The 27936-nt window shown below is 47.4% G+C and overlaps 1 protein-coding gene across 4 annotated transcripts in view; it reads right to left on the bottom strand.

Annotated features, from left to right (window-relative positions):
• The window catches only part of NTM (neurotrimin), a 915982-nt gene that overhangs the window by 160379 nt on the left and 727667 nt on the right, over window positions 1–27936 (bottom strand). For all 4 annotated transcript variants that reach the window (XM_012808945.1, XM_003795914.2, XM_023516784.1 and 1 more), the window contains one exon: window positions 12957–13189. In XM_012808945.1, coding sequence (XP_012664399.1) covers window positions 12957–13189 — 233 coding nt within the window. The remainder of the gene's footprint in view (window positions 1–12956; window positions 13190–27936) is intronic.

The raw sequence follows: 27936 nt of genomic DNA, 5'->3' as shown, positions 1-27936 counted from the left end.
AATGGATCAAGTTAATGGTGTGATTGACAAGAACTTGGGGAGACAGAACATGAGGTATCCCCGTCTGTGACAAAATCCTACAGGGACAACATGGACCACGGCATCTAGATGTTTGTTCTGCCCCTGCCAAACCACTGGCCAGACGCCCCATCAGTCATATTTACTGAGGGTCCATCGGTGATTTCAACCTGCATAGGGTCCAGCTTAATGGCATCAGTCATCTCCTGTTAGCTTACTGAGAAAGAGACATACTCTACTTGTATACTACCTTTCAAGTTCCAAAGCTGATATGACTGATGATTGCCCTCGGAGCTCATGAGAATGGCTGGTGGGGTTGAAGTGTAACCAATGGTCTGTTCCACACAGTAAAAATAATTGCCCTATGCTGGGTTGATCCATCTTTGCATGGCCTCATCTTATCACCTTACAACAACCCCACCGGACAGGCTGTATTATTATCCTCATTTTTCAGATGAGAAAAACAGAATCCCAAGATTACACAGTTAGGATTCCAATGCAGTTGTACACCATTGATATTCTTACATTCTAACGTAGTTACTACCCATCCGTATTCTTACCCACCACTTTATTCTGTGTTTCTTCACATATATAAGAAAATGTTTGTCCTTTATCAGGAGCAACAACACGAGAGCCAGGAGAGCTGGGATTAGTCCTCACTACTGCCCTTAACCAGGGCTGGGACCTTGGATAAGCCAGTTAACCTCTCGAGTTTCATGTTTTGTTACCTTTAACATTAGATATGCAGTTCTCCACATGAGTGAATAAAAAAAGCAGCCAGGGAGTTAAAGAAAAAAATAATGATACCATGGACTTATCCTCAATAAACTGAGTCAAAGTCTCTGGGGGAGGACCTCAACATTGGTATTGCTTAACAATGCCCCAAGTAATTGCAATGTGTGAGAATCGCCAGCCAGGTGGCCTCCAGAGTGGCTTCCTGCTCTGAAGCATTTGAAACTTGTGTCTGTACCTGCACAGCCTCCTCCTAAGGGACAGGAGGAGGGACACCCTGCTCTGAGCCAGACTAGCCTCTTCTTTTTCTCATGGAGGGAAACTTAGTGTCTGGAGTGGGCAGGGTAGTCGGACTTCCTGAGTTCAGGCTGTGTCTCTGCCACTTACTGACGTGTACCCTTACCCAGCTTAGTTGGCCCCCTTATTTCTCATGTAAGGGTAGTGACAGCATCTATTTCCCAGAGATGCTTTGAACATTAAGTGAGAGAGCATACATAAAGAGCTTCATCTAGCTCCTAGCTGCTAAATAATAAAGTTTCAATAAGCTACAGATATAAATATTATCACTGCATGATGAAAGTCCTCCTGATACTGTTGCCCTACAGTTGCCTCTGATAATTCTGAGACATGAGAAGCTATGTTTATAATCTCCTCCTACATATGACTAGACCAGCTAGGGACACCCCAGGGCCAAGTCATGCCCAAGTGCAGAATTCAGCCTGGAGCAGAAGAGGTTTCTGGGCATAACAGGGACAGAGCAGACCCCTGGGACACAGGACACATTTTTGTCCTGTGGCTGCTACACCACTCCAGGAAATCTCTTCTTCCTGAGACTCTTGCCCGTGGCTGAGTCAGGATAAACGACACACAGTGCCTCTCTGTAGAAATACCTGTCATGTTGAGTTCCAAGTGGCTGGCGGACTGGCCATCACATTTCTGGTGACCAGTCTTTTTCCTGGGGTGGACCAAGGGACAATTAATGATTTTATTTTCAATTCTAGTCCCATGTCTCTAAACCAACAGCCGAATGCTAGGTAACGTGACCAGTCCCTTCTTAATAAAATCATAGTTAGCTGAGGTGCCCTTTGCTATCTGCCCCTCTTCCCGCCAGTCCTTGGGACAGAAATTTTCAACATCAAAAAACACAGTCTTAGGTTTGAAATTTGTATGACTTCATCAACTCCTGTAGATACCCCCAAGAGCAAGGGCACCGCATTGCATCTTCATGACCAGGGTAAATCTCCAAAGAGTGCAGATGTAAGTATTGGCAATCTAAAATAAAAATATTACAATGCTCTTTAAAAAAAAAGAGAAATAATAAAATAGCATCTACCCCCAAAGATGAGCCTTACTTCACCTTTCACAGGGACAAAAGCCAAATTTTTGGCAGATTTCAAACACCAATTATTTTCTACTTCCAGCCACTAAGAACTCAAACATGGAAGGCCAATGTACTAGTTTCCTCTTCCCATTGTACATCTCCCTAGATTTGGTGGCTTAAAACAACAAAAACTTATTCTGCCACAATTCTGGAGGCCAGAAGCTCAAAACTACTTTCATTGGGCTGAACTTAAGTAATCAATAGGGCTCCACTTCCTCTGGAGGCTGCAGAAGAAAACCTGTCCCTTGATTCGTCTACCTTCTGGTGGCTGTTGACATTCCTTGGCTTGTGGCCACATTACTCTAATCTTCAAGGTCAGCATCTTCAAATCCCTCTGTTTCCATCTCAACACTGCCCTATCCTGTGCTTGTGCTTCTATCAGCTGTCCCTTTGCCTCCCTTTCATACGTATGGAGTGATTGCATTAGGGCTCAGAACAATTTCCTTATCAAAAATCTTTACTATAACCATATCTGCAAAGACTCTTCCACACAAGGTGCATTCATAGGTTGTAGGGATTAGGATACTTGGCTATTTAATCTACAAGCAGTGAACAAAACACATTGAGTGAATTATTTTGTTTAATGATTAAAAAAAGAAAAAGAAAATTTTACAGATCTATTTGTTATCTAGCAAAGAGTCACTGAGCTCTATTGCGTTCCAGGCATTGGGTACAGAATGTATATCAGATGTGCCCCACCCCCACTACCCTCAGGAAAACAGATTTAATCAACTTGTCACACAAACCAATGCTAGATTCTAACTGTGGCAAGAATCACAGTGAACCATGTGCTAATTCTTGGGGGAGCGGAGGTGACCATGAGTGGTTAGCCTACACCAGATGAATCTGGAAAGTATCCCAATATCAGTGGTAGTTGAGTCAATATTTGAAGGATAAACAGAATTAACTGGATAAAAAATAAGAAAGAATTCCAGCCAGAGGGGCAGGAATGTGCAAAGGGCCTGTGGCCAGAAAGAACAAGAAGAATGAAATAACCTAACATGGAGAAATTGAGGCAGGAGCGTGGCAGGACTCAGGTGTGGAGGTTCCACAGAACCAGAGCCCTGGGACTAGCAAGTCCTTGCTGAGGATTTGGATCTCCAGAGCTAACAAGATGTCCCTGAGCTGTCATCAGATTCAGGCTTGGAAAGATCACTCTGGCTGTGAGTTCTAGAAGGATGGGTGAAGGGAGCAGAGTGGGTGTGGGCAGACTAGCTATTTATTTTTATTTAAAGTGTCAGCCAGACTATCCATTTCAAAGACTTGCATTTGTTCGGCTTTTGGACAGTGACGTCCCCTCCCTCTCAGTCACAGGATTCTCACCAGTGGCTCCATCCTAGAATCTCCCTTCTGTGCCACAATCTCTGCCCCACCCCCTTGTATACATCCTGATGTGAAGGACCTATCCCATTCATCTTTGTATCTATTCCAATCTCTATCTCAGTACTTGATGCTCGGTAGTCTCTGTATGTGTGAAAAGGAAAAAAGAAAATCTGATTTTCCAATCTTCCTCAGAGTAAGAAGAAAAGGCTTGGCTAGCCGGTCCTTAGAATAGGAGATAGCATTAGCAGAAGTGTCCCCTCTGTGAAGCCCAGGTTTTGGGATGGCACGACACCATAAAACATGGACAAAAAGAATTGAGAACAAAGGACATGGTGGTGAGAGAGCTGAGGAACACCACCAGGTAAAGCCAGGAATGCTCACATTCAGAGGAGAGGACTGGGCAGGAGAAATGGGATGCCATCCACACATGTTATTGGGCCTGGGGACCCACACAGCCCAGGGAACTGCATGCATTCCTGGTGCAAATGAATGGAAGAACAGAAACCTTTACTGATAGTAAATTACTACAAAAATGAATGGTGTCACCATTCATTACATCTATTTGGCACCTTTCTCCAAATCAGATTATGAGAGACACCAAAACATTTCTATAAACTGTGTCTAACTGGTAATATGTAATCTCGAGTAGCTTAAGGAAGGAGGTTGTTTTCCCAGGTAATTATTATCAAAATTTAGACTGGAACCCAAGACTCCTAAATCCTGAAATTTACTTCTTTCTACTAAGCTGTTCAGTCCCCTATGGAGCCAACGCAGGGTTCATTGTGCAGACTCCCAATTAATCAGAGTAGAAAGCATTACTCGCCAAGTGAAAATCCTCTGTTTTGAATTCTTAATCCCCCCACCAGCTGAGTTGCCATAAAGACATGAATATGTAATCGAGACATAAAGAAAACACACCACCAAATTAAACTGCCCTAATTTTGCATCGATAAATTCTTTCTCAAATAACACGGAATGAAGATCTCTCACAAGAGAAGCATGGAGTTCCAAAAACTCCAGGAGTAAATTCCACTGCTCAGCCGAGCTCCAGCAGAAGCCATTTAGATTCTGTACCAATGTGAGGCATTAATTTACCACCAGCCACATTCAATGAGAATAGAAGTCAAAATGCATACTCCAAGTGGTGACATCACAAGGTCTAAATTAGCCTGGAGACATCTGACACAGGGACCCTTCTCCTCATGTGCCTATGTGGTCCCAGATGGCTGCTGGGGACCCGAGGGCCGGAGACCCTTCCTGCAGCACCATTAATCCTTAGCAGCATCCTCAGTCTCTCAGGAACATTCCAATAACAGAGCAAACCCCAATACCTTGCACTCTATTTGTTAGTACACAAACGCACCTTAATTCTACAGTGGAAAAAGAATCACTCCTGCCACTGAAATTATAACATATATATTTTAGTGCCTTAAAAATTTGATTTTTTGTGTAGAAAAGTCTTGGGCAATCCTTCCCCTTTGTGTCTTAACCACCTAAGAGGCATGGAACCAGATGAAATTGGATATGTCCTTTCCTTCCAATACTTCTCCTTTTCTCCCAAGATTTATTGACGCCACATCTTGTCCCGTTCCATCCCACTGATAGGAATCTGGGGTATTTGTCCATTGCCAGAACAATCTAATGTCCATTCCCTTAAAGAAGAGAAAAAGGAATCTTGCAGAACAACAAGAAAAACTATGTCTTTGCTGAAAACCTCTATGGCCTCATGCAAAGCCAAGAGGCAGCCCACCTTTCTGGCCATACACATCATGATTTCACCCTGGGAACCCTTCTCTGCTACCAGGTTTGGGTCCCCGCTGTTCCTCCCCACGCCATTGACTTTCAGACTGCCCCAGCTTTCTCTGTTGCCCCTACCTGGGGTGCCCCCAAACAGCTTTCCTCACCATTGAAGACCCTCGTGAAATATAACCTTTGCAGATACATTTAATCACCAGGTTTCAGGCGTCTGTATGCACAAACATCCTAATTCCTGTTCCCGCATGACACAGTTACTTGTTATTACAGCGGTCTCTCCCGCTAGACAGGGCAGAAGTGCTGTGGAAATCTTCATGTTCCCAGCATCTGGCTTCAAAATACTGTTAAATGGAATTGAAAAGTGTCAGTTGAAAATCCTCAGTCTGACAACAGATGGCCTGAGAGCCTTTCTCACTAACTTCTCCCCAGGCCCGAAGATGCTAAGTTTTTAAATTTCATCGAGAAGAGAAGAATGGTAAGAGTCTCTTAGTCTTTTGAGTCCCTAAGAGTCTTCTTTTATAGGCCATGTCATCGAGATCAACGATGTACCCTTAGTACACGTGATACCTCCAGAAACCTTCAGCAATAGTCATGAGGGTCTTTGGGGGGCACATTCTGGGATTAGCCAGATCTGTGCCAGGGGGCCAGGAGATCATAAAGAAACCTTGTGCAACCCCTGATCAAGAATATTTGCTTCAAGTCCAGCTTAAATAAATCAGCACCTTCGGTATGGGAACGGGAGTCTAAAACAATGTATCTTGAAAATTCTGCTTATCTAGGATCTGATGCTTGTACCTTCCCTAAAACAGAAAGACAATGTTTCTTACTTGGAGGGGGCAGAAGGAATCAAGATCCAGAAAGAGTAAGAGCCACTGGTTTTCAAGTCTGTGGTGATGGAATCTGAGGCCGCTCAGAGGCAGCTGGGAGTCCCTGGGGAAACCACCTTGGGAATAAGAAGGCCACGGCTGCTCACAGATGTTCCCTCGGGAGCTGTGACTGCTCACCCGGAGAGTGCTGCCTGATTCTTGTAAGTGTTTGCTGTCAAGTAACAAGGGCCACTCAGATCTTCTGTTCCATTTGAGCCATAAGCGGGCATGAGGGGCTAGGAAAGGGGGACCCTGCTGTCATCTGCTGTTCTGAGACAGAAGCAACATTTCCCCAACTGCTTAGAAAACATGGGGCGCCCTCCCCCAGCTATACCCAAAGACACAGAAAATTCCACTATTAAACCAGTACGACTTTCATCATAGCATTTGCTGATGTTATTACTTTAGTCTGAAATACTCTGCCTCATTTGGCTTAGCAGACCTGTTTCTGGGGGGGGGGGGCACTGAAATGTTAGCATTGATCTAGCATCTTGCTGACAAATTTTGCCCCTCCATTGTCTGTAACTGCTTCAGGACACTGGAAAACTCACCGGGCAGAACTGAGTCCCCTCATCTGCATACTGTCTAGATTTTGTAAATCAATCTCAGGAAGAATGCTCTACTTCCTCATCATTCTCCAGGGTTCTTTGAGGAGCACTCCAATTTTGTACTGAAATTTAATTTCCTGACTTTTTCCACAGTTCTACGAAATTTAGATGCACACACAGTTTTATGTCCAGACCAAATGTGCATTTTCAACTATTTCTTGAATGGGATAGGAAAAGGGGAGGTCGTTCAGAAAGCAGTTTGGGAAGGCAATGTGCCCACTGTCCATCACACAGGGCTGCAGACACCTGGAGGACACAGATGGCTCAGAAGGGGACTTCGGTCTGTTCAGAATTGGGTCACAGTGGTTTCCTCTCCCACGGACTCAGCAGGGATGGAAAGTGTTGGTGCAAAGGTCTTCAGAGCTCCATGGGAGCCTGGTGCCTTCTGGGTAACGGTGGGTCGCAGAGAGAAAATCCAAACTTTGCCTTCAAAGCAGGGATTAGATCACATTATTTCCTTTGATATTCTGTGTTTCAAATTTCCTTTTGTTCAGGTTCAGGGAGGGAAAGGGCGGCTATGGGGCGTGGGTGTCTAGAAATTAAAAGTTATTGTTCCTGTTCTCTTAATCAGAATAACAAGTTTGGCTTGACAAGGTCAACTAATTATTGAGGGTTGGAAAGAAACAGGGTTGTACGTATCAGGCGGATGAGAGGAGAGAGAGGGACAATAAAAGGGAAATGAAGGACTGGTACAGCCGAAGATCTGTTTCTTCTGCAAGTCACCTGCCGGGGCTGGAAGTATCCCCGCACAAGCGTCTCTCTCCCTGGAATTGTGCTAATGCACAGAGTGGATGGCAGTGTCTTGGCTTCTGTCTCTTATTTCTGTGCCATTCCATAGACACAAGTGTCTCCCTCCTTCCACCTGAGCTTCAGAGCTGTTTGACTCCAAAGGCAGGTAATTAACTATCAAACAATAGCAGGGATTTTCAGATTAATTCTGCCCAGGAAGAACTAGGAAAACTCATTTTCACCAAACAAAAGGGAGGGGGTGATTAGATGCTCCGGTGACAAAAGAGAGACCTAGATAGGGCCTGGAAAACCGATGAAGAGGCTAAAAGCTTTTTTATTTCTATTACACTAATGTCCCTGTTTTTATAAGCACTGTATTCCACTGTTTCCTATCATGCAAATGCTCCCTAAGTGAGATTAAAGTCCTACAGGTAAGCCAGTGGAGGCTGAGCAGGTAAGTTTCCCTGCTTGGATAAGAAGGACCTTTCCTAACCACAGCGCAGTTTTACTAAACCATCATTCGCAGGTTCTTGGAAATACAAACAGAGCTTCTGAGATGGCTTCCCTTAATTTGAGAAGGATGGCTTTCCTTAATTTGACAAATAATTCAGTCCCACTGAGTGCTTTAGCCACCCTGTGCTTTCCAAGAAGTGGCCTTGTCCCAGGTAACAATGGAGACAGGGGTATGGACCTTTTAGATACAAAAGAAGCTTGGCTCAGTGGTGGCAGGATTAAAAAGGCTAAAATATTCAGCTGGACTCTAGAAGCAGCCACCTATTAATTACACTCATAAAGCAGAAAACCCTAAGGTCAAAGGGATGGAAAGGATTAGATTCAAATTTTAGTAAATCTTAGATGATGCTTCTTCACTCTGGCCCCAAAGATCACGTCGTGGTTGCCTAAGTGGACATGCAAATCCATGGGTGGTTCACTCACTTTTCACTCCATTCTAAATGGAATGTTCCAGGTATCTCAAAGTCAAGAAGTTCAAGTTTCTGAACTCACTTCTACTGAAGAATCAATTTTACCACAGGATACTTTAGATAATGTGGGTACCAACCTCCACCTGACTCCTTCTCCTGCTGCCTGGGCCCCCGGGTAGAAATCTCAGCACCCTGGGGGATTCATCTCCCCTCCACACACACTAACCCATCCCTGAACTCTGCCCACTCTCCTTCAAATGTATGTCTGGACTCTCAACTTTATTCTCTGTCCTAGCTAGCATATGAACTCCATTGCTCCAATTTTTCAACAATTTTTTTCTTGTTTTTAAACAAACACTATCTTTCTTTTTTCTTTCTTTTCTTCTTTTTTTTTTTTTTTCAATTTCCATCTTCTTTCCAAAACTCCATTCTGCTGTTCACATCATACCTGGACCTTCAAGTCAAGGACAACCCTTCCAGCTCTAACACCTACTGTTCCTTAGTGGTAACCACTTACACCACGGCCCAGTAGAGCTGTCTGTGATGCAAGTTTACATACGTGGTCTACTACTGACCTGTCCAATACAGGAATGCCATAGTCTGAGTGTCTGTCCTTATAAACCTCATGGTGAAAACCGAGCCCCAATATTGGAGGGCTAATGGAAGAGATATTTGGGTGACAGAGGTGGAGCCCTCATGAATAGATTAGTGCATGGGGGGGGGGGATGAGTTCTCACTCTGAGCCTGGCACCTCCCCTCCATCCCTTGTCCCCCTCACCAGGCGATCTCTCCACACACTGGGTCCCCTTCACCTTCCGCTTTGAGTGGAAGCAGCCTAAAGCCCTCCCCAGAAGCAGATGTTGGAGCCAGGCTCCTCCTACAGATGGCTGAACTGTGAGCCAAATAAGCCTCTTTTCTCTATAAATTACCCAGCTCAGGTCTTCCTTTATGACAACAGGAAACACACAAACACAGGACCCTCTGGTCACATGTGACTATCAAAGCACTGGAACATGGCTGGTGTGAATGTGGCGATTCTTTATTTTATTTGTTTCTAGCTAACTTGAATTTACTTCTAAATAGACACTCCAGCAAGCAGCTACTTAGCTCAGTTCTCTTGTCCCACCGCCTACACACGGCCATCTCCTCCGCCGCCCTCCTCCCCAGGGGTGGCCCTTGCTCCTAGCTTGCCTAGTGTGATGCCCCAGGAATCACGTCTGATAGAAGAACTGAACATGCTGAATAGCAACCAGAGAAGAGAAGAAGGCCAGTGCAACCCGCTGGGAATTCAATAGGATATTTTATAGCAAAGGGACGGGCACCCCCCAGACCTGGAGCAGCCTGCACAAGACTGTGAAAATGCCCTTCCTTTCCATCTGTGTGGGTTTATTTATACATGAAGCTGACTATATACACAGAAGCACACACGCTCACAGGCTGAATTTAGTTCCTTTCGTTGTTACTGTTTTTATTTCTTTTTTTTTTTTAGAATGATCATAATGCCATTTTGAAAACTTAATATGCCTAAACTTTATTCCGGCAGCATTCTGCTCAGGGTTGAACAGCAACTTCAAATCCAGACAGCCAGTTCCGCTAGGGGACTTCGGGTTTATGTTCAGTATAATAAACGATCCCAAGATAAACTTATTTCTTTTTTTAATTCAGGAGGGTGGTGTATCTACCTTCCAATACAGAAACAGAGGCGTTTGGCTCTATTTAGTTTGTCTGACTGCTTAGAAGAGGGGGTCAGGTTGGCCCTGAAAAAACTGTGGTCCTCTATTCATTAAAGTGTCAATAATACTCAGGCCAGGCATATCGACAGAGGATTAGCTTGGGCTGAGTCTGTGTACAAGACCAATGCCTTTTTTAACCCAGCTTGTTTCCAGATCAATACACCCATCAGCATTCGAAAATTAGCCCAAGATGAGATTCCAATACTTGAGATGGTGTGTCATGCTAAGAGGGCACCTAGGCAAGTCACAGATGTAAACACCTAGCTGGGGATTAGACATTTTCCATTAGCTTGGACACGAGGGAAGATTGGTGTAGACTCCATCCTCTCACCCCTCCCATTACCCACCCTCACGAATATGCAACCCAACCTTCTCTCTCGGAGTAAAATCTCTGTGCTGGGCTCTAATCCCAACCATTCATGTCAATAAAAATTTATTAAATGTTCACTTTGTAGAAGGGACTTTGCCAGGTGTTTATGGCAGGGGCATGTGGGCTTTTTGGGGGAGGGGAGGTTGGCTTATAAAAAAAATAACAAAAGCATGGTTCTTGTTTTCAAGGAAGTATTTTCACAATTCCTCCCATTTTTTAATTCCATGAAGGCCCCACTCGCTAAAGCAAATGTCTGTAATAATTCTTGGTTCCTAGTCCTTCATCATTATTGCTATATATTCTGCTCTCAACAACCAGCTTGCATAGGGTAGGTGTGGGTGTGGATTTTGGGGGAGCAGGAGGGGAGGCCTCAAGAGTGCCCCCTACCTCCCAGCACAGAGCGTGGACGGTCTACTGGGCCATTCACCAGACCTTCCCAGAGAATGGGGACTCTCATGCGTTTTTCTTTCTTTTTTTTTTTTTGTCTTCTCATCTACAGTAGAAAATGCATTTTACATTAAAAATGTATACACTTTAAAAAATATCTCATATAGCAAGACTTTCTCTGCTATTTGTAATACATTCTGATACCTTCTGTGCAATTCTATTTCCCTTAAAAATGCAATTTGTGCACATCAGTTTGAAAAATACTCATTTATAGACCCAATAAAAAAAAAACCATCATAATTTTCTTCGAGGAAGAAAGAGTAAGCAAAAATAAAAAAATCACACCTATGGTGCATAATGCAAGGGTACATGTTGGATCTAGTAAGTATAGAGTATAAATGTCCTAAAATAATAATTAATTAAATGAGATGAGGTATATATTAACCAGTGTGATGTAAGCGTTCCTAATTCTATATGAAATCAGCACATTGGACCCCATAAATGCATTAATGTACACATGGAAAAAAATAAATAAATACTTGGTGTAGCCAGGCATGGTGGCTCATGTCTGCAATCTCAGCACTCTGGGAAGCTGAGCTGGGTGAGTTGCTTGATCTCAGGAGTTTGAGATCAGCCTAAGAAAGAGCGGGACCCTGTCTCTACTAAAAATAGAAAAAGTAGGTGGGCTTTGTGGCAGATGGCTTTAATCCCAGCTACTTGAAAGGCTAAGACAGGAGGGTCGGTTGAGCCCAAGAGTTTGTGGTTGCTGTGAGCTATGATGTCACAACACTCTACCCAGGATGACAGAGTGAGACTCTGTCTTTAAGTAAGTAAGTAAATAAATAAATACTTATGACCAGCTTTGCCACCACATGAGAGACTTTGAGGACCCACTGTTATAATCCTGGCGATTTCATGAACATGCTGATATGGGGCCAGCGAGGGAGCCCCCAGAACAAGAGGTTAGTGCCCTAGGCCTGCCATGCAGGGATGAAGGGAACTTGGAAGCAGTTCAGGGAGGAAGGTCTAGCTGTGGGCCTGGCTTATGCTTCTGAGGCATTTGGTCCACTGCTAAAAGGTGTTTAAATAAAGTTAAAATATATCAGCAGTCCTGAGAGAGAAGGAGAGAGAGGAAAACCCAATAGCTAACATCTGAATGTCACTTCTACGAGGCAGACCCTCTTCTGGGTGTGATATGTGTTAGTATGTGTAACATTCAATCCCCACACTGTCCCCATCTTACAGACAGAGAACCCCAGGGCACAGAAATAACTTAAATTCTCTCAGCTAGAATGCAGTCAGGTCTGAGTCTAAGCTCCCATTCACTACCTAGGGAGGGTCAGCCAGTTAAATGTGTCTGAATGCCCCCAGGACCAGTTCTGCTTGCTGGGAAGAAGTGAGCACCATTCCCAGAGGCTGAGAAACAAGACAGCAGAACAAAGAAAAACACAAAAATCAAAGTAAGCAAATACACGGCCTCAGGAGCTGGGCTTGTGGGGTACACAAGTAGCAGTGAGAATTGGGGTGCAAATAGCACAGGGAGCACCAGACGCAGCTATGGAAGTGGAGGGGTGGTATCCAAAACCCTGGGCTAGAAGGTGAGAGAAGTACCAGGGTGCTGGATATAAGGGGGGCTTCTGAAAGTTTTAGCTGGGGGAAGTGCCCAGAACATTCTAGTTGGTGCTGCTTTCTTTCAAGGCTGGGCTAGGGCATGACATATGTGTACTGCAAAGGGTGCATGAAAAAGCCTGTCTCGGGCGGCGCCTATGGCTCAAAGGCGTAGGGCACTGGCCCCATATGCCAAAGGTGGTGAGTTCAAACCCAGCCCCAGCCAAAAACTGCAAAAAAATAAACGAAAAGAAAAAGAAAATGCCTGTCTTAAACTAAAGCAATCTTGGAGTTGGATGAAATCTTAAAAAGAAAAAAAAAGGATTAAGGGACAAAAATGCCAAGGAAAGCAATAATTAAAGGAACATTTTGAGAAAACATATTATTGTAACAAAAGCTAACAAAAAATCCTGGTCCCTAATTGGAAAATTCAGCCTCTAACTGCAACACGACAACCACAAAGAAAAGTTCCATAACACAGCCTTTCCCAGCTGGCCCTTCAGCCAGGCCTCCCACCGCCTACCTTGTACGATGAGGTGGACCCGTGAGGTCTTGGGGTGGTTGTCTGTCTGCACGGAGCAGGTGTACGGGCCCTCGTCATACACATCCACATTCTGGATCTCAATGCTGTACTGGGTCTGGGTGTTGCTCAGGAGGACCACACGAGGATCCAGGCACCACTTGTCATTCCCAGCATAGAGGATGGTGCTGCGGTTTAGCCAGGCCACCCGGGTGACCCGGTTGTCAATCGTGCACCTGAAGGGAAGAACAGACAGAAGGATCAAGGGACCGGAGAAAAGACGGGAGGTACTGGAGCAGAGTCCTCCTGCATAGGCTAAGGTGTCTTGTCACCACACCTGTCTCTCCTTCATCCCACACACACCTTTACTTGGTTGATCTGTCAGCTGTGGCTTTCTGGACCCAGCAGTGGCTTACAGGATTATAGCCTCAGAATGCTGACTATCTCAGACCTCTGCGTCATGAGCAGGTCAGTGCTTCTGAAACCATTTGCAGGCTCAGGACGACTTCAAATAACTCCCCAGGAGTAACCTGGAAGCATCAGCCCGTCGAATACTGCTGGGTCCCTCTGCTAAAAGATTCCCACGATATGGATAATCTATCACATCTCCTTCTAGGTATGTGGGGTGTACTAAGTCATTCGACATTTGTAACAACTCTATGAGGAACGTTCTATTGGAAAAGGAACTGAAGAACTGAGAGATTAAATAACCCTCCGAGTCACAGAGTTAATGTGTGCTAGATCAGAGACCCCACTCTTAACTGCTAACCATCCATTCTCCTCATCTTGGGATAGCGAATTCCGACAGGAGGCTTCTGAAGTGGAAACCGAATATGGACAACCACCATCACTATTTATCATCACTACACCCAGGGGCAGAACGTACAGCGACTGCTAGACTAAAGGCATTTTCTGAAATCTCAAAACTGCATGTGTAAAAATAGACTTTCTTTTTATTTTATTTTTGCATCTGGAGCCCTCAGATTGTGGAAGCTCCTCTCTTTTCTACACTTTCAAATTTCTCAGCAACTCTTGCCAAGTCCTCATCACATCTTTCTGTCTGTGTTCATTTCCTTCTCTCTCTCCACCAAGTATGTTCCATGGCCTTGGGCTAAATTCACAAACACAGTGTCCTGCGCCTGACTACAATGCCAGAAATAGCAAAATAGCACGGCACGGAGAACGATGCTTCAAATGCACACGCTCTCCTGCAGTGAACGATGCACTGTTACATTCTCACTGTCGCATTTGATTTTTGCAATAAATCTGTGAGGGAGAGGCTCTTACCTATTGTTTACATTAAAGATCAGGGCTCTGGGGCTCCAAGTGATCTGGTGACTTGTCCAAGAGAGCTAAAAAGTGCTAATGTTGGAGCTCTCAGCCTGGTCTTCTAATTCCTGGTCCTAAGTGCATCTCAGAAGGTGCAAAGGTGAATTTTTTCAGGGAGCGTTGTGCAATTGCTTCTACTGGAGTCTCAAAATGGTCCCTGACTGTATAGTAACTGCTACTGCACACACCTGCTTCCTCAAACAGTCCCTGTCCAGATGAGACATCTGAGTGTGCGTCCCTCCTGCTTTATATTTGCGCAAATGTCAGAGCATCACTGCAGGGACACTTGGGCACAGGCGGATGCTTTGCAGAGAGCTCCTGTGGGGAAACTACCCAACCAGAAACACCTTTGCTCTGGTGTCCAGTAAGTTTTGAGCGGCTTATTATATTTTCTGGCAATTCAGGAGAGACGCAGGGTCTCTATGGCATCACTCAGACACAGCATGAAAATGATGAAAGACCTAACCAGAGAAAAATCAGGGGACTACTTGTCACAGTGAGCATGGGCCACTTACATTAGAATCCCATGAGTGATTTGTTACAGACTCTGAGTCTCACCCATCCCCATCCTACTCTTTCAGAATCTTTGGGAAACCTCAAAATATTAATTTGTAACAATATCCTAGTTGGGTGATACACACACTAAAGTTTGAAAACCACTGGTGTACAGGGGTGTTTCCAGGACCAGCTAAATCATTTATAGGGCCCAGTGAAAAATACAAACATCCTTTGTTCTAGAATTAACAAGAATCTCAAGATGGTGAGAGCAGAGCATTAAACCAAGGATAGGTTCCCATGTAAATAAACAAAGCCAGGAAGCCAGTTTTGAATGTACCTCTGGCTTTACTCTGCCTATGAGTGACATAGGGGTGTTGCCCCAAAGCAGAGGCTGATTCAGCAGGTGTGGGCTGTAACCTGAGAGTCTGTATTTTTAGCCAGCTCTGAGATGATGACAGTGCTGATGGCCCTTGGACCACTCCTTGCATGGTGAGTGTCATATACGTTAACAGTGGCCTGGCACCTGTTGTGCAAAAGTGGGGTCAAAAAGCCAGCAGCATCCTTGTCACTTGGTGAGACCTTGTTGAAAATTCAGAGTTTCAGGCCTCATCTCAGACGTAAAGAATTGGAATCTCCATTAAAGGATGGAATTTATTGAAAGATAATATAGATAGATAAATGAAAAGAGGGGAAGAGAACCTCTGGCAGGGACCCGAACGGGAAGGCCCCTGGATCTCCATTTGAATAATATCTCCAGGTACCTGAGTGCGCAGGGTCAGATAGGCCCAGAGTGTATTCTAAGCTTTCCTTTCTGGCTTTGATGACAATGTCCAGAATAGACTGTGAGCATGAACGGGAGGAAGAGCAGCCGATGGCGGCTCGCCTGATGCCCACCTGCCCCTCCACTCCCCACAGACCTGATCATCATCATCTAGGCTGCCGCTCCTGAAACGTGGATCTGGAACCACGTCGGTAAGAAATCTTTCAAGAAGGACAACACACTTCTCAGTTTGATTTGCTAGTAATGTCCCTGGGATATTGCTTATATTAATAACCTGCTGGGGAGGTCAGAGTAGAACTGGAGGAATTCACGTTCAAGGCCAATGTTCAGTGAACACCGTACTATATGTCGGGTACTATACAAACCCATTATATGCATTACTTTACCTTCTCAGAAACTTGGCAGGGTTCATTATAATAAGAAAACAGTAATAGCTGACTTACAGATGGGTTTCACTGAGGCTAAGAAACACTATCCACACTGACTAAGATCCCGCTAAATAGTAAGCTGTGGAACCAGGATTCACCCAGTTTTATCGTTTTTTTTAAATTCAGTGTTCTTGAGTGTCCTAATGGGGCCTCCCAAAATAACATCTAAATCAGTGGATCTCAAGTCTAACTTGCACCATAATCACTTGGAAGACTTGAGCGAATGGGGATTGCTGGGCCCTGAGCCCCAGAGTGTCCCATCCTGCAGGTCCTGGGCCCCGAGCCCCAGAGCGTCCAATCCCACAGGTGCTGGGCGCTGAGCCCCAGAGCATCTGATCTCACGGGTGCTGGGCTAGGCCTGAGAATCTGCGTTTCTGATACAATCCCAGCAGGTGCTCGTGCTGCTGGTCCTGAGACCTGCGGGAACCACTAATTTAGACATGTGGTTTCTGAGAGCAGAACAGCAGAGTGAAAGGGCACTAGGAAATGACCCTTGCCTGGAACAATTTGCTATTACTTTATAGGAGAGAAGGTTCCTGTAACCAGTATGTTCTGGGAAGCCAAAGGCAGAGCCCTTCATTTTTTTTCTTCCCGAGGCTGAAATCTGACCAGATACCGGGTGAATGGCCACAGAGCAGGAAGTGCTGACCAGCCCACACGGCACTGCTTGAATAATTGTTTCTGATGGCCACACCGGGGGCATCTCACAAACTCCCAGTAAATACAAGAGGGCTGTCCTGGGCTTCCTTGTAAGCATTTAATTATTGAAAATGGACTCAACAGAAGCCGTCCCGCCACAGGACGCCGCATCACAGGACCAAAGAGGTTCCTCTGCAGATACACTGACGCTCGAACCCGGCCGGTTTCCAGCACGGTTATGCGGCCCCTGTGATATAGTGCTCTGAGAAGCTGGCACAGTTTCAGCTGCGGTTGTGAGCACATCCAAGGTCGTGTTCAGATGTCCAAACTGTCACCGCTGGATATCAGTCTTGCTGAGTCTCCGTGGAATTAACGCTGGCTTCTGCAGAGATGGATCACAAAGGGACCTCGGCAGCCAACTCCGTCACCTCCTCATACCTGCCCTGCTCTGTCTGTCTCATTTATCCAGCCTCCTCAACAATGCAGAGGACACATTTCTTCCCAGGTTAGAAAGAAGAGAAGGGAAATGAGCGTAACTGCTCTCACCCAGAGCGCAGGCTGGCTGGAGGTGGGGAGTTCAGAGAACAGCTTCCATCTTTTCCGAGAGCCCTTAACAGAGTTCTTCTACAAAATTACTCCTCGAACCCATCACAGCATTTCACCTCCCTCAGGAAGGTGATTAACTATAGGATTAAGCAGGAATGAGTAACTATTCCTGACTAATCCAGGTGAGCATGGCTGGAGATGACCACTTCTCAGACATTGGGAAACAGTCACAGGTCAGCACGATGCATGTCAGGAAGACAGAAAGGGTGGGAGAGGCCAGGCAGGTGGCTCACGCCTCTAATCCCAGCACTCTGGGAGGCCAAGGCAGGAGAACTGCTTAGGGCCAGGAGTTTGAGATAAACCTGAACAACACAGTAAGACCCTGTCTCTAAAAAAAAAAAAAGAAAGAAAGAAAGAAAGAAAGAAAGAAAGAAAGAAAGAAAGAAAGAAAGAAAGAAAAGAAAAGAAAAAAGAAAAAAAATTAGCTAGGCCCAGTGTTTCGTGCCTGTAGCCTTAGCTACCTGGGAGGCTGAGGCAGGAGGATTGCTCAAGCCCAGGAGTTTGAGGTTGCTATGAGATATGATCACACCACTGTACTCTAGTGTGGGTGACAGAAGGAGGTCCTGGGAAGGGGGAAGGAAGGAAGGAAGGAAAGAAGGGAGGGAGGGAGGGAGAGAAGGAATGAAGTCCAAACGAAACCTTCATAGTCTTTCAGGTTTTCCCCCCACAATGTCAACACAGACCACCCTCTCACCCCCACCTCCTCTCTGTCCATCTTGCCTTATATAAAAGAACAAGGAACACCTGTTCTACACCTGAGGATTCTGAACTGGGCCCTGGCAGGCCAGTTCCCATCTGTTCCCCAGTACTTCCCAGACCTAGCAGTGGCCACAAGTCTTCTGTGTTTCTGTGAATGGCATTCCCATCACCCCCAGTCCTGCAGCCCTCCCCTCTGGCATATGTTACCCACGGACTGCCTGGGATGTGGCCTTTCCAGCATCCTCACAGAATCCAGACAGAGAGAGAGGATGCCTGGGAAGGACACTGTTTCTCATTCCAGTGCTGAGCTACAGTGCCCTTCTTAGTTATGGGTATCAGGGGGCCCCTTGAAGGTTCTTTTGTGGAGAAGAGGCCTGTTTATTTGCACCAGGGATTGTTGCGATGTCCCACCTGCATCAACATTCAATGTTCAGTTGGCTAAAGGAGCATCCAGGCAAATGTGCCCTTGCTCGCCCATGCAGAAGGCCACCACACCTGTCATCTCCCACGGCTGCACCTCCTGTCCCCGTGCTGTAGAAGTGCAGCCCTCTGTGTCTTTAATCTTGGGCTGATGAATAGCAGCTTTATTGCACTTTCAATAAAGCAGGGCAAGAAAAAAATGATTAAGCAAGCCCAGGAGGTGCCTTGCAGAAAGAGAACCACAAAGGTAAGAACTCAGGGCCTGAAGGTACTTTTGCATTTAAGATCAGAGAATTGAGAGAGAGATAAGAACCTGGGAATTGGAAGAAAAATAAGGCAGAGGTGTCTCCTTGGAACCTTCTAACAACAGGCAAAGAGAGTGTTGAAATAGAAGAAAGATAATTGAAGGAAAAGTCTAGGCTTGCCCTCTCTTAAACACACCTGCCTGAAGATCTGAAGGTAATAATGGATCCAGACAGTGTGCAGGGCGACCATTCCTTCTATCAAACGGCCCTTTGGCTGCTTTTGAAAAAGGTAGCACGTCTCAAGCTATGCTTGAAACCACAGCACAATGAGCGCTTCCGCCCTTCACAGCGCCTGGTCACACTTGCCTCTCACTGCACAGAAATGCTCTGGCTGCCCCAGTTTGGTTCCTGGGAGCCTTAGGCATGTGCCCCATCCCTCTTCTCACACATCACAGTGGAACAGGGCACCGTGATCAGCTCAGAAATACCTACACACGGTTTCATGAGGTTGGCGTGAACATCTGCCCCTGTGAGAAAGTGTTCTCTGGGGGAAACCAAGAAATCGCCAAACCAGGATGCTTCTGACCAATCTGTTGAAGATTCAGTATCATCTAGCCCTGCCAGTTCTTTATGGTTAGAGACGGCTTCACTAGTGAGGTCGTTAGTTTTGACCCTGCTGGCTATTTTCTGGGAGCCTAAACTCATGTTGATATTTACGAAATTGGTTTGGGGCCTGACAGAGACAAAAACATTCAGCTTACACTTAGTTCCTACTGGTTGTACATCTCGCAACGATTACTGGGTTTGCTTTTACATGAGAAAATGGATGTGCCCAATGAAATCTTTCCTAGCTTGGAGAATAATAACAGGGCCAACCGCGCCTGGGTAGAAGCAGAAAGCAAAAGAGAAAAACCAGGGAGAGGAAAAAAGAAACAAACGAAACAAAAACAGCAGCTGCATACACACTGTGCTGGGAGACCCGCATAGTGAGCGGCTAGTTGCCTTCGGAGGGAGAGCAGGTGGGGGGAAGAGGACAGACTCTGAAGTTCAAAGGCTGGAGTAAAAGTCCCAAGTGTTTCTTGCCTACCCCCCACCCCATCCCGCGTCACTGAGTTTCACTGAAGTCACCTCCAAAGGAAGTAACGTTCCCTTCCTCTGCACAGGGTTAATGAGAAGACAGAATGAATGGAACCAGCTATAGAAGTCACTGATTCATACCTTGTAGCAACCCCACAAATAATCCCACTGTGTAGTCTATCCTACACACTGGTTTCTTATCTTAGATGTAGATGTATGTTACCCTGCTGACTTGATTGTAAGTTCTTGAAAGGCTAATAGACGTCCTCAAACTACAGCCCGCGGGCCACATGCAGACCGACTAGGACATTTACCCGGCCTGCTGGGTGTTTTCGCTGTCTGTCCTGCTTAACAGTGGACTTGTCCTGGGGTCCGCAGTCAGGCCCTCCAACCGTCTGAGGGACAGTGAACTGGCCCCCTGTTTAAAAAGTTTGAGGACCCCTGGGCTGGGGGGTGGGTCCTCATGCCTTATTTTCTCTCATGCCCCATTGCATAAAGTACAATGTTGGGGGCAGCACCTGTGGCTCAAGGAGTAGGGCACTGGTCCCATATGCCATGGGTGGCAAGTTCAAGCCCGGCCCCAGCCAAAACTGCAAAAAAAAAAAAAAAAATACACTATTAAATATCTGTTGACCAATTATTTGATTAAAATCTCCTATCTTTTACAAACTCCTGAGCAGTAAAAGATCCAGCAAAGGCCCACGCAGGGAGGATAATGACTCTGCATGTCCTCACAAACCCGTGTTCACAAACACCAATGCACACGCCTTCCTCCACATCTGGTCACCATGTGTGGGACCCACAGCAAAGGAGGAGGTCTCCTTCCCTTCTCTAATGCCTCGGGGATAAATCATGAAGGATTTGCTTTGTTGACCTCTAGAAAGGTTCTCCATAAGTACCCCTGCTCATTGGTCCTTCCTGTGCAAGTCAAATAAAATAGCATCATCTCAAAACAAACTGCTGAGTTAGGTGGGCCATGACTTGACTGAAACGAATGGCACAGCACTTTGATTTGTACCCACGACAAAAACCCAATACTAATTTAAATGTGGAAGGAAGAATGAGGTTGCTCAATAGGTCGTATCACATTTGTAAGTCACAGGTCCCACAAGCCATTTCTTTATTCAATAATTCTGTGTTATATCCGTGCAGAGAGCAACAACTCCATTTGCTAGGAAAAGATAGTCTGGGCAATGCAGAATACCTCCATCCTGTCGTCAGATCCTAGGACCGCAAGAAAAAGCAGTAGAGTCTTTTTTCCCTAGGTGACTAAAGCAGGAAACTGGAAGATTTCCTTTCCACTCCTTTTCCTTGCATATGAAAAGTAGTCCAAAGAGAGGAGCTTTTGAATCTTTGCATGGAGACCCACATTCCCTAAGGGAGAGAGCCCTGAAGTGCTGCGGACCCCGTATGTTATTTGAACCTGGGCTATAGTGAGTGATCCCTGCAAAGTTCCACCCTACCTTCTGTGATACGAATATTATAGCTCAACTTGACTGAGCTACAGGATGCCAGAATAGTTGGGGAAATGGTATTTTTAAATGTTTGTGAAGGCGTTTCTGGAAGATGTGGGTACTGTCACTCTTGGGGAGGGGACCGGCCAATCCATCAAGGAAACTAATAGAGTAAAAATGGAGGAAGGGTAAATTCAGTCTGTTCGAGCTGGGACATTCCTGTCCTCCTGCCCTTGGACATGACCTCCTCTCACTTCTCAGGCCTTTGAACTCAGACTGTAACAAACAATACAGACATCAGCCAATTCTTACAATAAATCTCCAGATAGATAGACAGATACTGTTAGTTTTGCTTCTTGGCAAAATTCAGACCACTACACCTCCCACCCCTCCCTGAAGACGACTTCTCACTGTGACCTGAACATGCTGGTCAATTTTGGGATTCAGGGTCTTCAGGTTTTGTATGGAATGCTCTTCTTTATTGTTTGTTAGACAAATTCCCACGTCCCACCAAGAGCAAGTTTAAATATTAATTCCTATCCCAACTACCTTTTTTTGGGTAAATTTCTTTATCCCCTCATGACACACTTTATCCTGGCATGTACTGGGACACATGCCGGGCTCTTCCTTCTCAGGATAGCGCTCTGGGAAGGCAGGAAGTATATACAATGTGTTTCTCTATTCCAAGGACTCTCACGCATGACTCTGGGTTACTTTCAGGACAAGATGAATCCTGGTGAGTGTTCAGACCGCTGTGAAGTTTGGACAGAGCTTGCTAAACAGAAAAGGGGGAGGAGGGTTTGGCGCTTCTAGTAGTGGTGACAAAAGCACAGAGGAGCTGGGAAAAAATACCGGGGAGTCTGCAGAAGGATGGAAATGTAGATGGTAGGAACAGAAGGCTTTGTTGAAGAGACATGAACCGGAGAACCGGAGATGAAGCCAGTGAGAGTGTGCACGAACGTCGTGTGGGCCCTGACATCCACTACAGGCTGGCCCTCTCTCCACAACTTCCCATCCCTGGCCAAGGGGAAGCAGCGGCAGGAGACGGGGGCAGAGGGAGCCGCAGGCCATCTTCCTCCCTCCATCAAAGAGCACAGCCCCTGGCTGGGGACCCCTCCACACAGCCCTCTTTCCCTGGTGGAGCTGTGACCTCCTCCCCTATCCCTTCAGGCCTACAAGTGTTAACAATGCCCTCCTGTTCCCTGCCCGTAGGTCCTAACTGTCCCTTATAGTTTTCTGACACCTTGGCTGCACCTTTGTAAATAGCCACTGCACTAAACTCTGCTCAAATTACCCAATTTGAGCATGCCATCTTTTCCCTGCAGGGACACTATTACAGGAAGGTTGTGCAATATGCCCTGTGAAAGATTTTTCCACTTTATTCTGAAGACAAAGAGCAGCCAGGGAACCAAAATGAAGAACTCCACCGAGGCTACCTCAAAGATGGTTACAAATGGCACCAAACTTGAGCTTATCTCCTTTTTCTCTGGGGGTGGGGGGATGGGGAGACTCCCTGGCAGGGAAGAACTAGGAGGAAGAAACAGGTTTCCAGGAAATGAATCCATCTGCAGCCCTCCCCCACCCCTGCCCTGCCTCTGCCTTCTCTCCAGGGCTGTCCCCACTGGCTGGTGTGGGTCCAGCCTACACAGGAGACAGGGCCTCATCCAGTCCCTGGACCAGGCAGGCCCCCAGGCAGGGTATTTGTAGAGGAAACACCACTAAATGCTGTCCCAACCAGCCTCCCTTTGTAATTACGTGGAGTACACAGGAGTCAGATTGCATTGCCCTGGAAAGGGGGCTGTACATACCCTGCTCCTTCCATACCCTGGGCCTGGAGTGGCTAAGAGGATGCATCTTGCACCCCTGGGTTGGCCCCTGGTAAGGCCAGTGTGTGTGTCCTGCCTGGCTCCACCTCTGGAGCTAGTTCAATCTCCACTTCCTTGCTGAGACATAAGTTAACTGCTATCCCTGCCAGCCACAGGCCTGGACTCTATGTCCAGCAACCTCCATATTTATGCCTTGGATATCACCTGTAAGGGGAGAACCTGACAGGGTAGGAGACCAAAGCCGGGCTTTGGACCAAGTGCAGCTGGCATTTCCCTCCAGCCAGGGCACGTGAAGCCCAGCCCCAGGCTGGCCCGACCAGTCAATATGCAGACTGCTGTCCACCTGCTATGCCAGTGACTGTGGACACATCTGACTGTGCATGATGGGGGAGGAGTGGAAAAGAGAACAGGCTGGTTCACAGCCAAGAAAACCATAGTCCCTGCTGTGCCAAAACCCTCACGGTGCACAGGGAGGAAGAGCGGGCAGAGTCAGGTTAGAATTCCGAGTTGCCACGGTGACTCTTAGGCTTGAGGTGGACCTTGTCTAACCTCTAAGCGACCCTTGGCCGCACAGCATTTCAGCTCTTGGTGGTGCCATTGTGCCCAAATGGTTGCCCAGGGCCTAGCAGGGAGCAAGGCGCAGAGCATCAGTGGATTGTTGTCCATCCACTGGGGAGAGAGGCCACCAGCTGCAGTGTCATTTCCACCATCTACAAAGCTGAGAGCAAGTCAGAACAAGAGAATGGAGCCAACACACACAGGCACTTCCCAGAGGCTCCACCCTCTCTGTCCCTGTCCTGTGATGCTCACAGCAGCCTGTCTTCCCATTCCGGGAGAAGGCCATGGAAGGGTTCCCCGGGGTCTGGAAAAACAGCACTCAGTAAGACTAGGAAGGGGAAAAATAATTAAGGCAGAAGAGGGAACTGGATGTCTGTGGAGAGGTAATCCGGGCACCATGATCCCCCAGGGAGCAGGACGCATTTCCCCCCCCCCCCCAAGTGAAAGCTCCCTGTGGGCAGAAGCTCCCTTTGCTTAGCCCTGAGGCTGCTCCGGATTCCAGCCTGTCCTCAGCTCCTAGGTGGAAGACCCAATTTGCACATTCCCTGGGCCATTCTCACCTGTGCAGGGCAGAGCAGGAAGTGGGCTCAGCCCAGCCGCCAACCCCCTACCCCCACGCTCCTGTTAATATCTCTGTGCCGCCCACAAGGCCTCTGCCTGCTTCTGCTTCTAACAGCCCAGCCTCCAGCTCTGTGTGGAGGCCTGCCTTTTAGGCAGTGGCTCTTTTGTGCCCACTCTCAGACAGCTGCAAATGCCTGGGGGCATGTGCCCCCCAGGGCAGCCATGAGCCACAGTCTGGGTGGAGACATGAAAGGCCCTGGCCACCCTCTCAGGTCTCCGCCTGATGCTGAGCCTGCCCTCGGCTTCTCGGCCCACCCTGCCTCTGCCCTTCCTCCAAGGACCACTTTCCTAACAACCCACAGCCACACACACACCCTTCTCTCAGGGCCTGCCTCCAAGCAACCGAAACAAAGGAAACCCTACCTGGAATTCTCAGCAACCTTTCTGATTAGAAGAAACCCTTCAGGAGAGGGCAGGCAAGACGTGCTGGAGGCCGCAAAGCAGAGCAGGTGCTGGAATGACACAGGCTGCTCTGAAGTCAGGCACCGGACACAGGGCAGAGGGGTGTCCCATGCCCAGGGACAAGGGAAAGTGGGTGGAGTTTGCAACTCAGGGGTGAGAGGTAATAGGGGCCATCCTGGCCTAAGAAGAGGCCTCGGAGGGCCAGGCTGAGAACATTTCTGGGTCTTGGGACTCTGGCACCAAGGCGGACATACTCCAGCCATACTTAGGTACTAAAGAGAGACACTTGGAGAAGATTCCTGGCCAGGAGTCAGGGCCAGCGCATGTGGACATGAGTCTAAGGAAGGAGGGGAGGCCGGAACTCACTTCGGGTAAAACCTACACCTGGATGGATGGAGCACAGGAGAGAGGACGTTCTCTCTGGGAAGAATGTGGTGTCTAAGGATATGAATGGGGCTCTGGAATATGTTTAGGGGTCTGGCCTGACAGCAGAGAGAGAACTCCAGGAAGGAAGACCAGAGTCAGCTCGCAGAGGCCCTAGAATGCCGGGCAGAGGGTGTGCTCCCAGCCAGCAGTGAGTGCTGTTCCAGGGGACAGTGGTGGCTAATTGACAAGAGGCAAGTTATCTTTGAACGCAATAAGGCAGCGTGCAGGTGCAGAGATGACTGCGAGGGCAGGGACAGGGAGGCCAGTCACCGCTAGTAACATCAGAAACACAGACGCCCCACCTTTGCCTTCCCGGGGGGGGGGGGCTTGGCCTTCTCAAACATGCTCTGTCTTACTGAGGCCATCAGAAATCTACACAGATACGCTCTAAAGGGGACAGGAGGGGTGAGAGCAGAGTCTTCATGGGCCATGCCTCAGGCCCACTGGGTTATCTTTCTGCACAGCCATCCCCAAGGCCTGTGCTTCTCAATGACCATTCACACCCCACACCACCTTGCCATCATCAAAGACGTGGATCAGCTGAGGGGTATTAGGTCATGAATGTTCACCCATCTGTTTGACAAGTTTACTGAGCACCTGCTCAGCACCAGGTAGAGTGTGACGCACTCAAGGAATTCAATAAAGAGTGGGGCGAGACGACACAGATGGCATCCTACTGGTGCAGAAGAGAGGTGGAGCAAGCCAGGGGTCACTGTGCGGGTGCCAGGTGGCTCTCGTGAGAGGATACTACAGATGTCATGCAGGAAGCACAGAGGTACTGGGACCTGAGCCTCGTCTTCTGGGTCAGGGAAGGTCCTGGAGAAGTGGTGTTTGTGCTGAGAACTTTACAAATGATTATGAATTTGGTGCTTGGAGGACCTAGGAAATAACCTACCAGTAAGAAGCCTACAGAGGTTAGGCTGGTGCACTGATTTCTTGCCTAAGCCTAAGGCTATTTACTTTAAGAAAGATTTGGGATGAAAAAGCCTGCATCTCCTGATTCTGTAACTCTGGATAACATGGTACCATTGTATGGGCCTAGGAGATTCTAAGAGATTCTGTAACGAACGTTCTGAAAGCTTGACGATGTGCTGGGTATTATTCAGATTTTAACAAGATCTCTACCATCTGGAAGCAGCCATGCATTAATCTCTTGTATCGGATCTGACCTCCGCTCGCATGTTCATATTTGAGAGATGCTGTTCCTGCGCCCAATATTTTTGGCTGATTTCCATGGAGTCCAGGTAGCCAGGCACTGGTGGTATGACTACCTGATCTGCCACGGCCACCCTGAATCCCTAGACATCACGAGCCTCAATTTTCACATGTGTCAAATGGGTCAAATGGGGAAGAAACAGTCTGCCTCCCTCCCCCCCCACCCATTCTTTTAGCTGTAATGAGGGTCAATGTGGGTGTTGACAGGAAAGTATTATGGACTCCGTGGGAGCAGGGAGTTGTTCGGGCTTACGAATCTGTGTGAAGATACCTTTGTCCCCTCTCTTCCTTATTATTTTCCAAGTAACCAAATGCATGCCTCCACCACCACGTTCGACATTACACATTTATTTATTGTGCTTATATGCCTGTGGAGATGCAGTGCTCACTCTTCAGAACAAAACATATTCTTTACTCTATATTTTAGGAGCTTATGATACAAAGAAGATAACAGCTACTTAAATGAAAGAAAGCGGGGGACCTGCCCAGGCAATTGAATGACAAACACCAGATGGTTACAGAAAGAAATAGGCCCGATGTTAACCCTCAGAGTACAATGACCAACGCTTGCTTTAACTTAAGTTTTCTGCATCTTTTATAATACATTTCCACCTTCCTTCTCCAATTAAAAAAAATAAAATAAAAGGTAACACACTCTTAGCAGAGGATGTTTTCCTGGTGGGGAACCAAGGCAGAGGGAACAGGTGCAGCCCTGACTGGGGGTGGCAGAGATGGAGGGGTGAGCAGTGGGTGCGCAAACCAGCCGAGTCAGTCCTGCGGGCACCCAAGCAGCATCCTTCCAAAGTAATTTCCTTCAACCAACACTGGGAAAATAATTACCCAAGTCCTCTATGGAAACTCTTGATGCCTTTGGTAATAATCTCTATTAACAGGTCTCTGTAGGAAGGAATTCTAGCTGGGCTGCAGGAAAGCTAGTTATTCTCCTGCATACATCCTCTCTACCTTGAACTTTCAACCAGCTCAGATCATTCCCTGATCTCTCAAATTAGGCCATCTACTTACCATCGGGCAGGAAGTGTGTGTGGGCTCTGCTACCCGGCCTCTTGCCTCCGGGATTCCTAAACCTCTCCAACCCAGCCTCTCTGTTTTCCACATGGGTCTTCCCAACAAATCTGTTTGTGAGTATCTTGTCCAAGAGCCCTCAGTGGGGTGCTTCAGAGTGAAGATCTCACAGTTCAGAACCTCACACCAGCATCTTGAGGTCTGGGGTCCTGCTGATCCTTCCCACGTTTACAGTGTGCCATGCCTGGAGATGCACAATCTCTCTGCTTGCAGCCCCCCATGTGGCATGTGTCCCTGCACCCGGACCCATCCCCACGCTGCCCCCGCGTCTGGGGTCTCTCACCACCTGGACCCATCCCCACACTGCCCCCGCATCTGGGGGCCTCCTCACCACCTGGACCCATCCCCACGCTGTCCCGGCGTCTGGGGGCCTCCTCACCACCCAGACCCATCCCCACACTGCCCCTGCATCTGGGGGCCTCCTCACTACCTGGACCCATCCCCACGCTGACCCCGCATCTGGGGCGCCTCCTCACTACCTGGACCCACCCCCACACTGCCCCCACCTCTGGGGGCCTCCTCACCACCTGGACCCATCCCCACGCTGCCCCCACATCTGGGGGCCTCCTCACTACCTGGACCCACCCCCACACTGCCCCCGTGTCTGGGGGCCTCCTCACCACCCGGACCCATCCCCATGCTGCCCCCACGTCTGGGGCCTCTCACCACCCGGACC

The sequence above is a fragment of the Otolemur garnettii genome, unplaced genomic scaffold (assembly GCF_000181295.1).
Source record: "Otolemur garnettii isolate 467f Iridium unplaced genomic scaffold, OtoGar3 scaffold00097, whole genome shotgun sequence".
Taxonomy (NCBI): Eukaryota; Metazoa; Chordata; class Mammalia; order Primates; family Galagidae; genus Otolemur; species Otolemur garnettii.
This window is presented reverse-complemented; position numbering and strand designations above follow the sequence as displayed.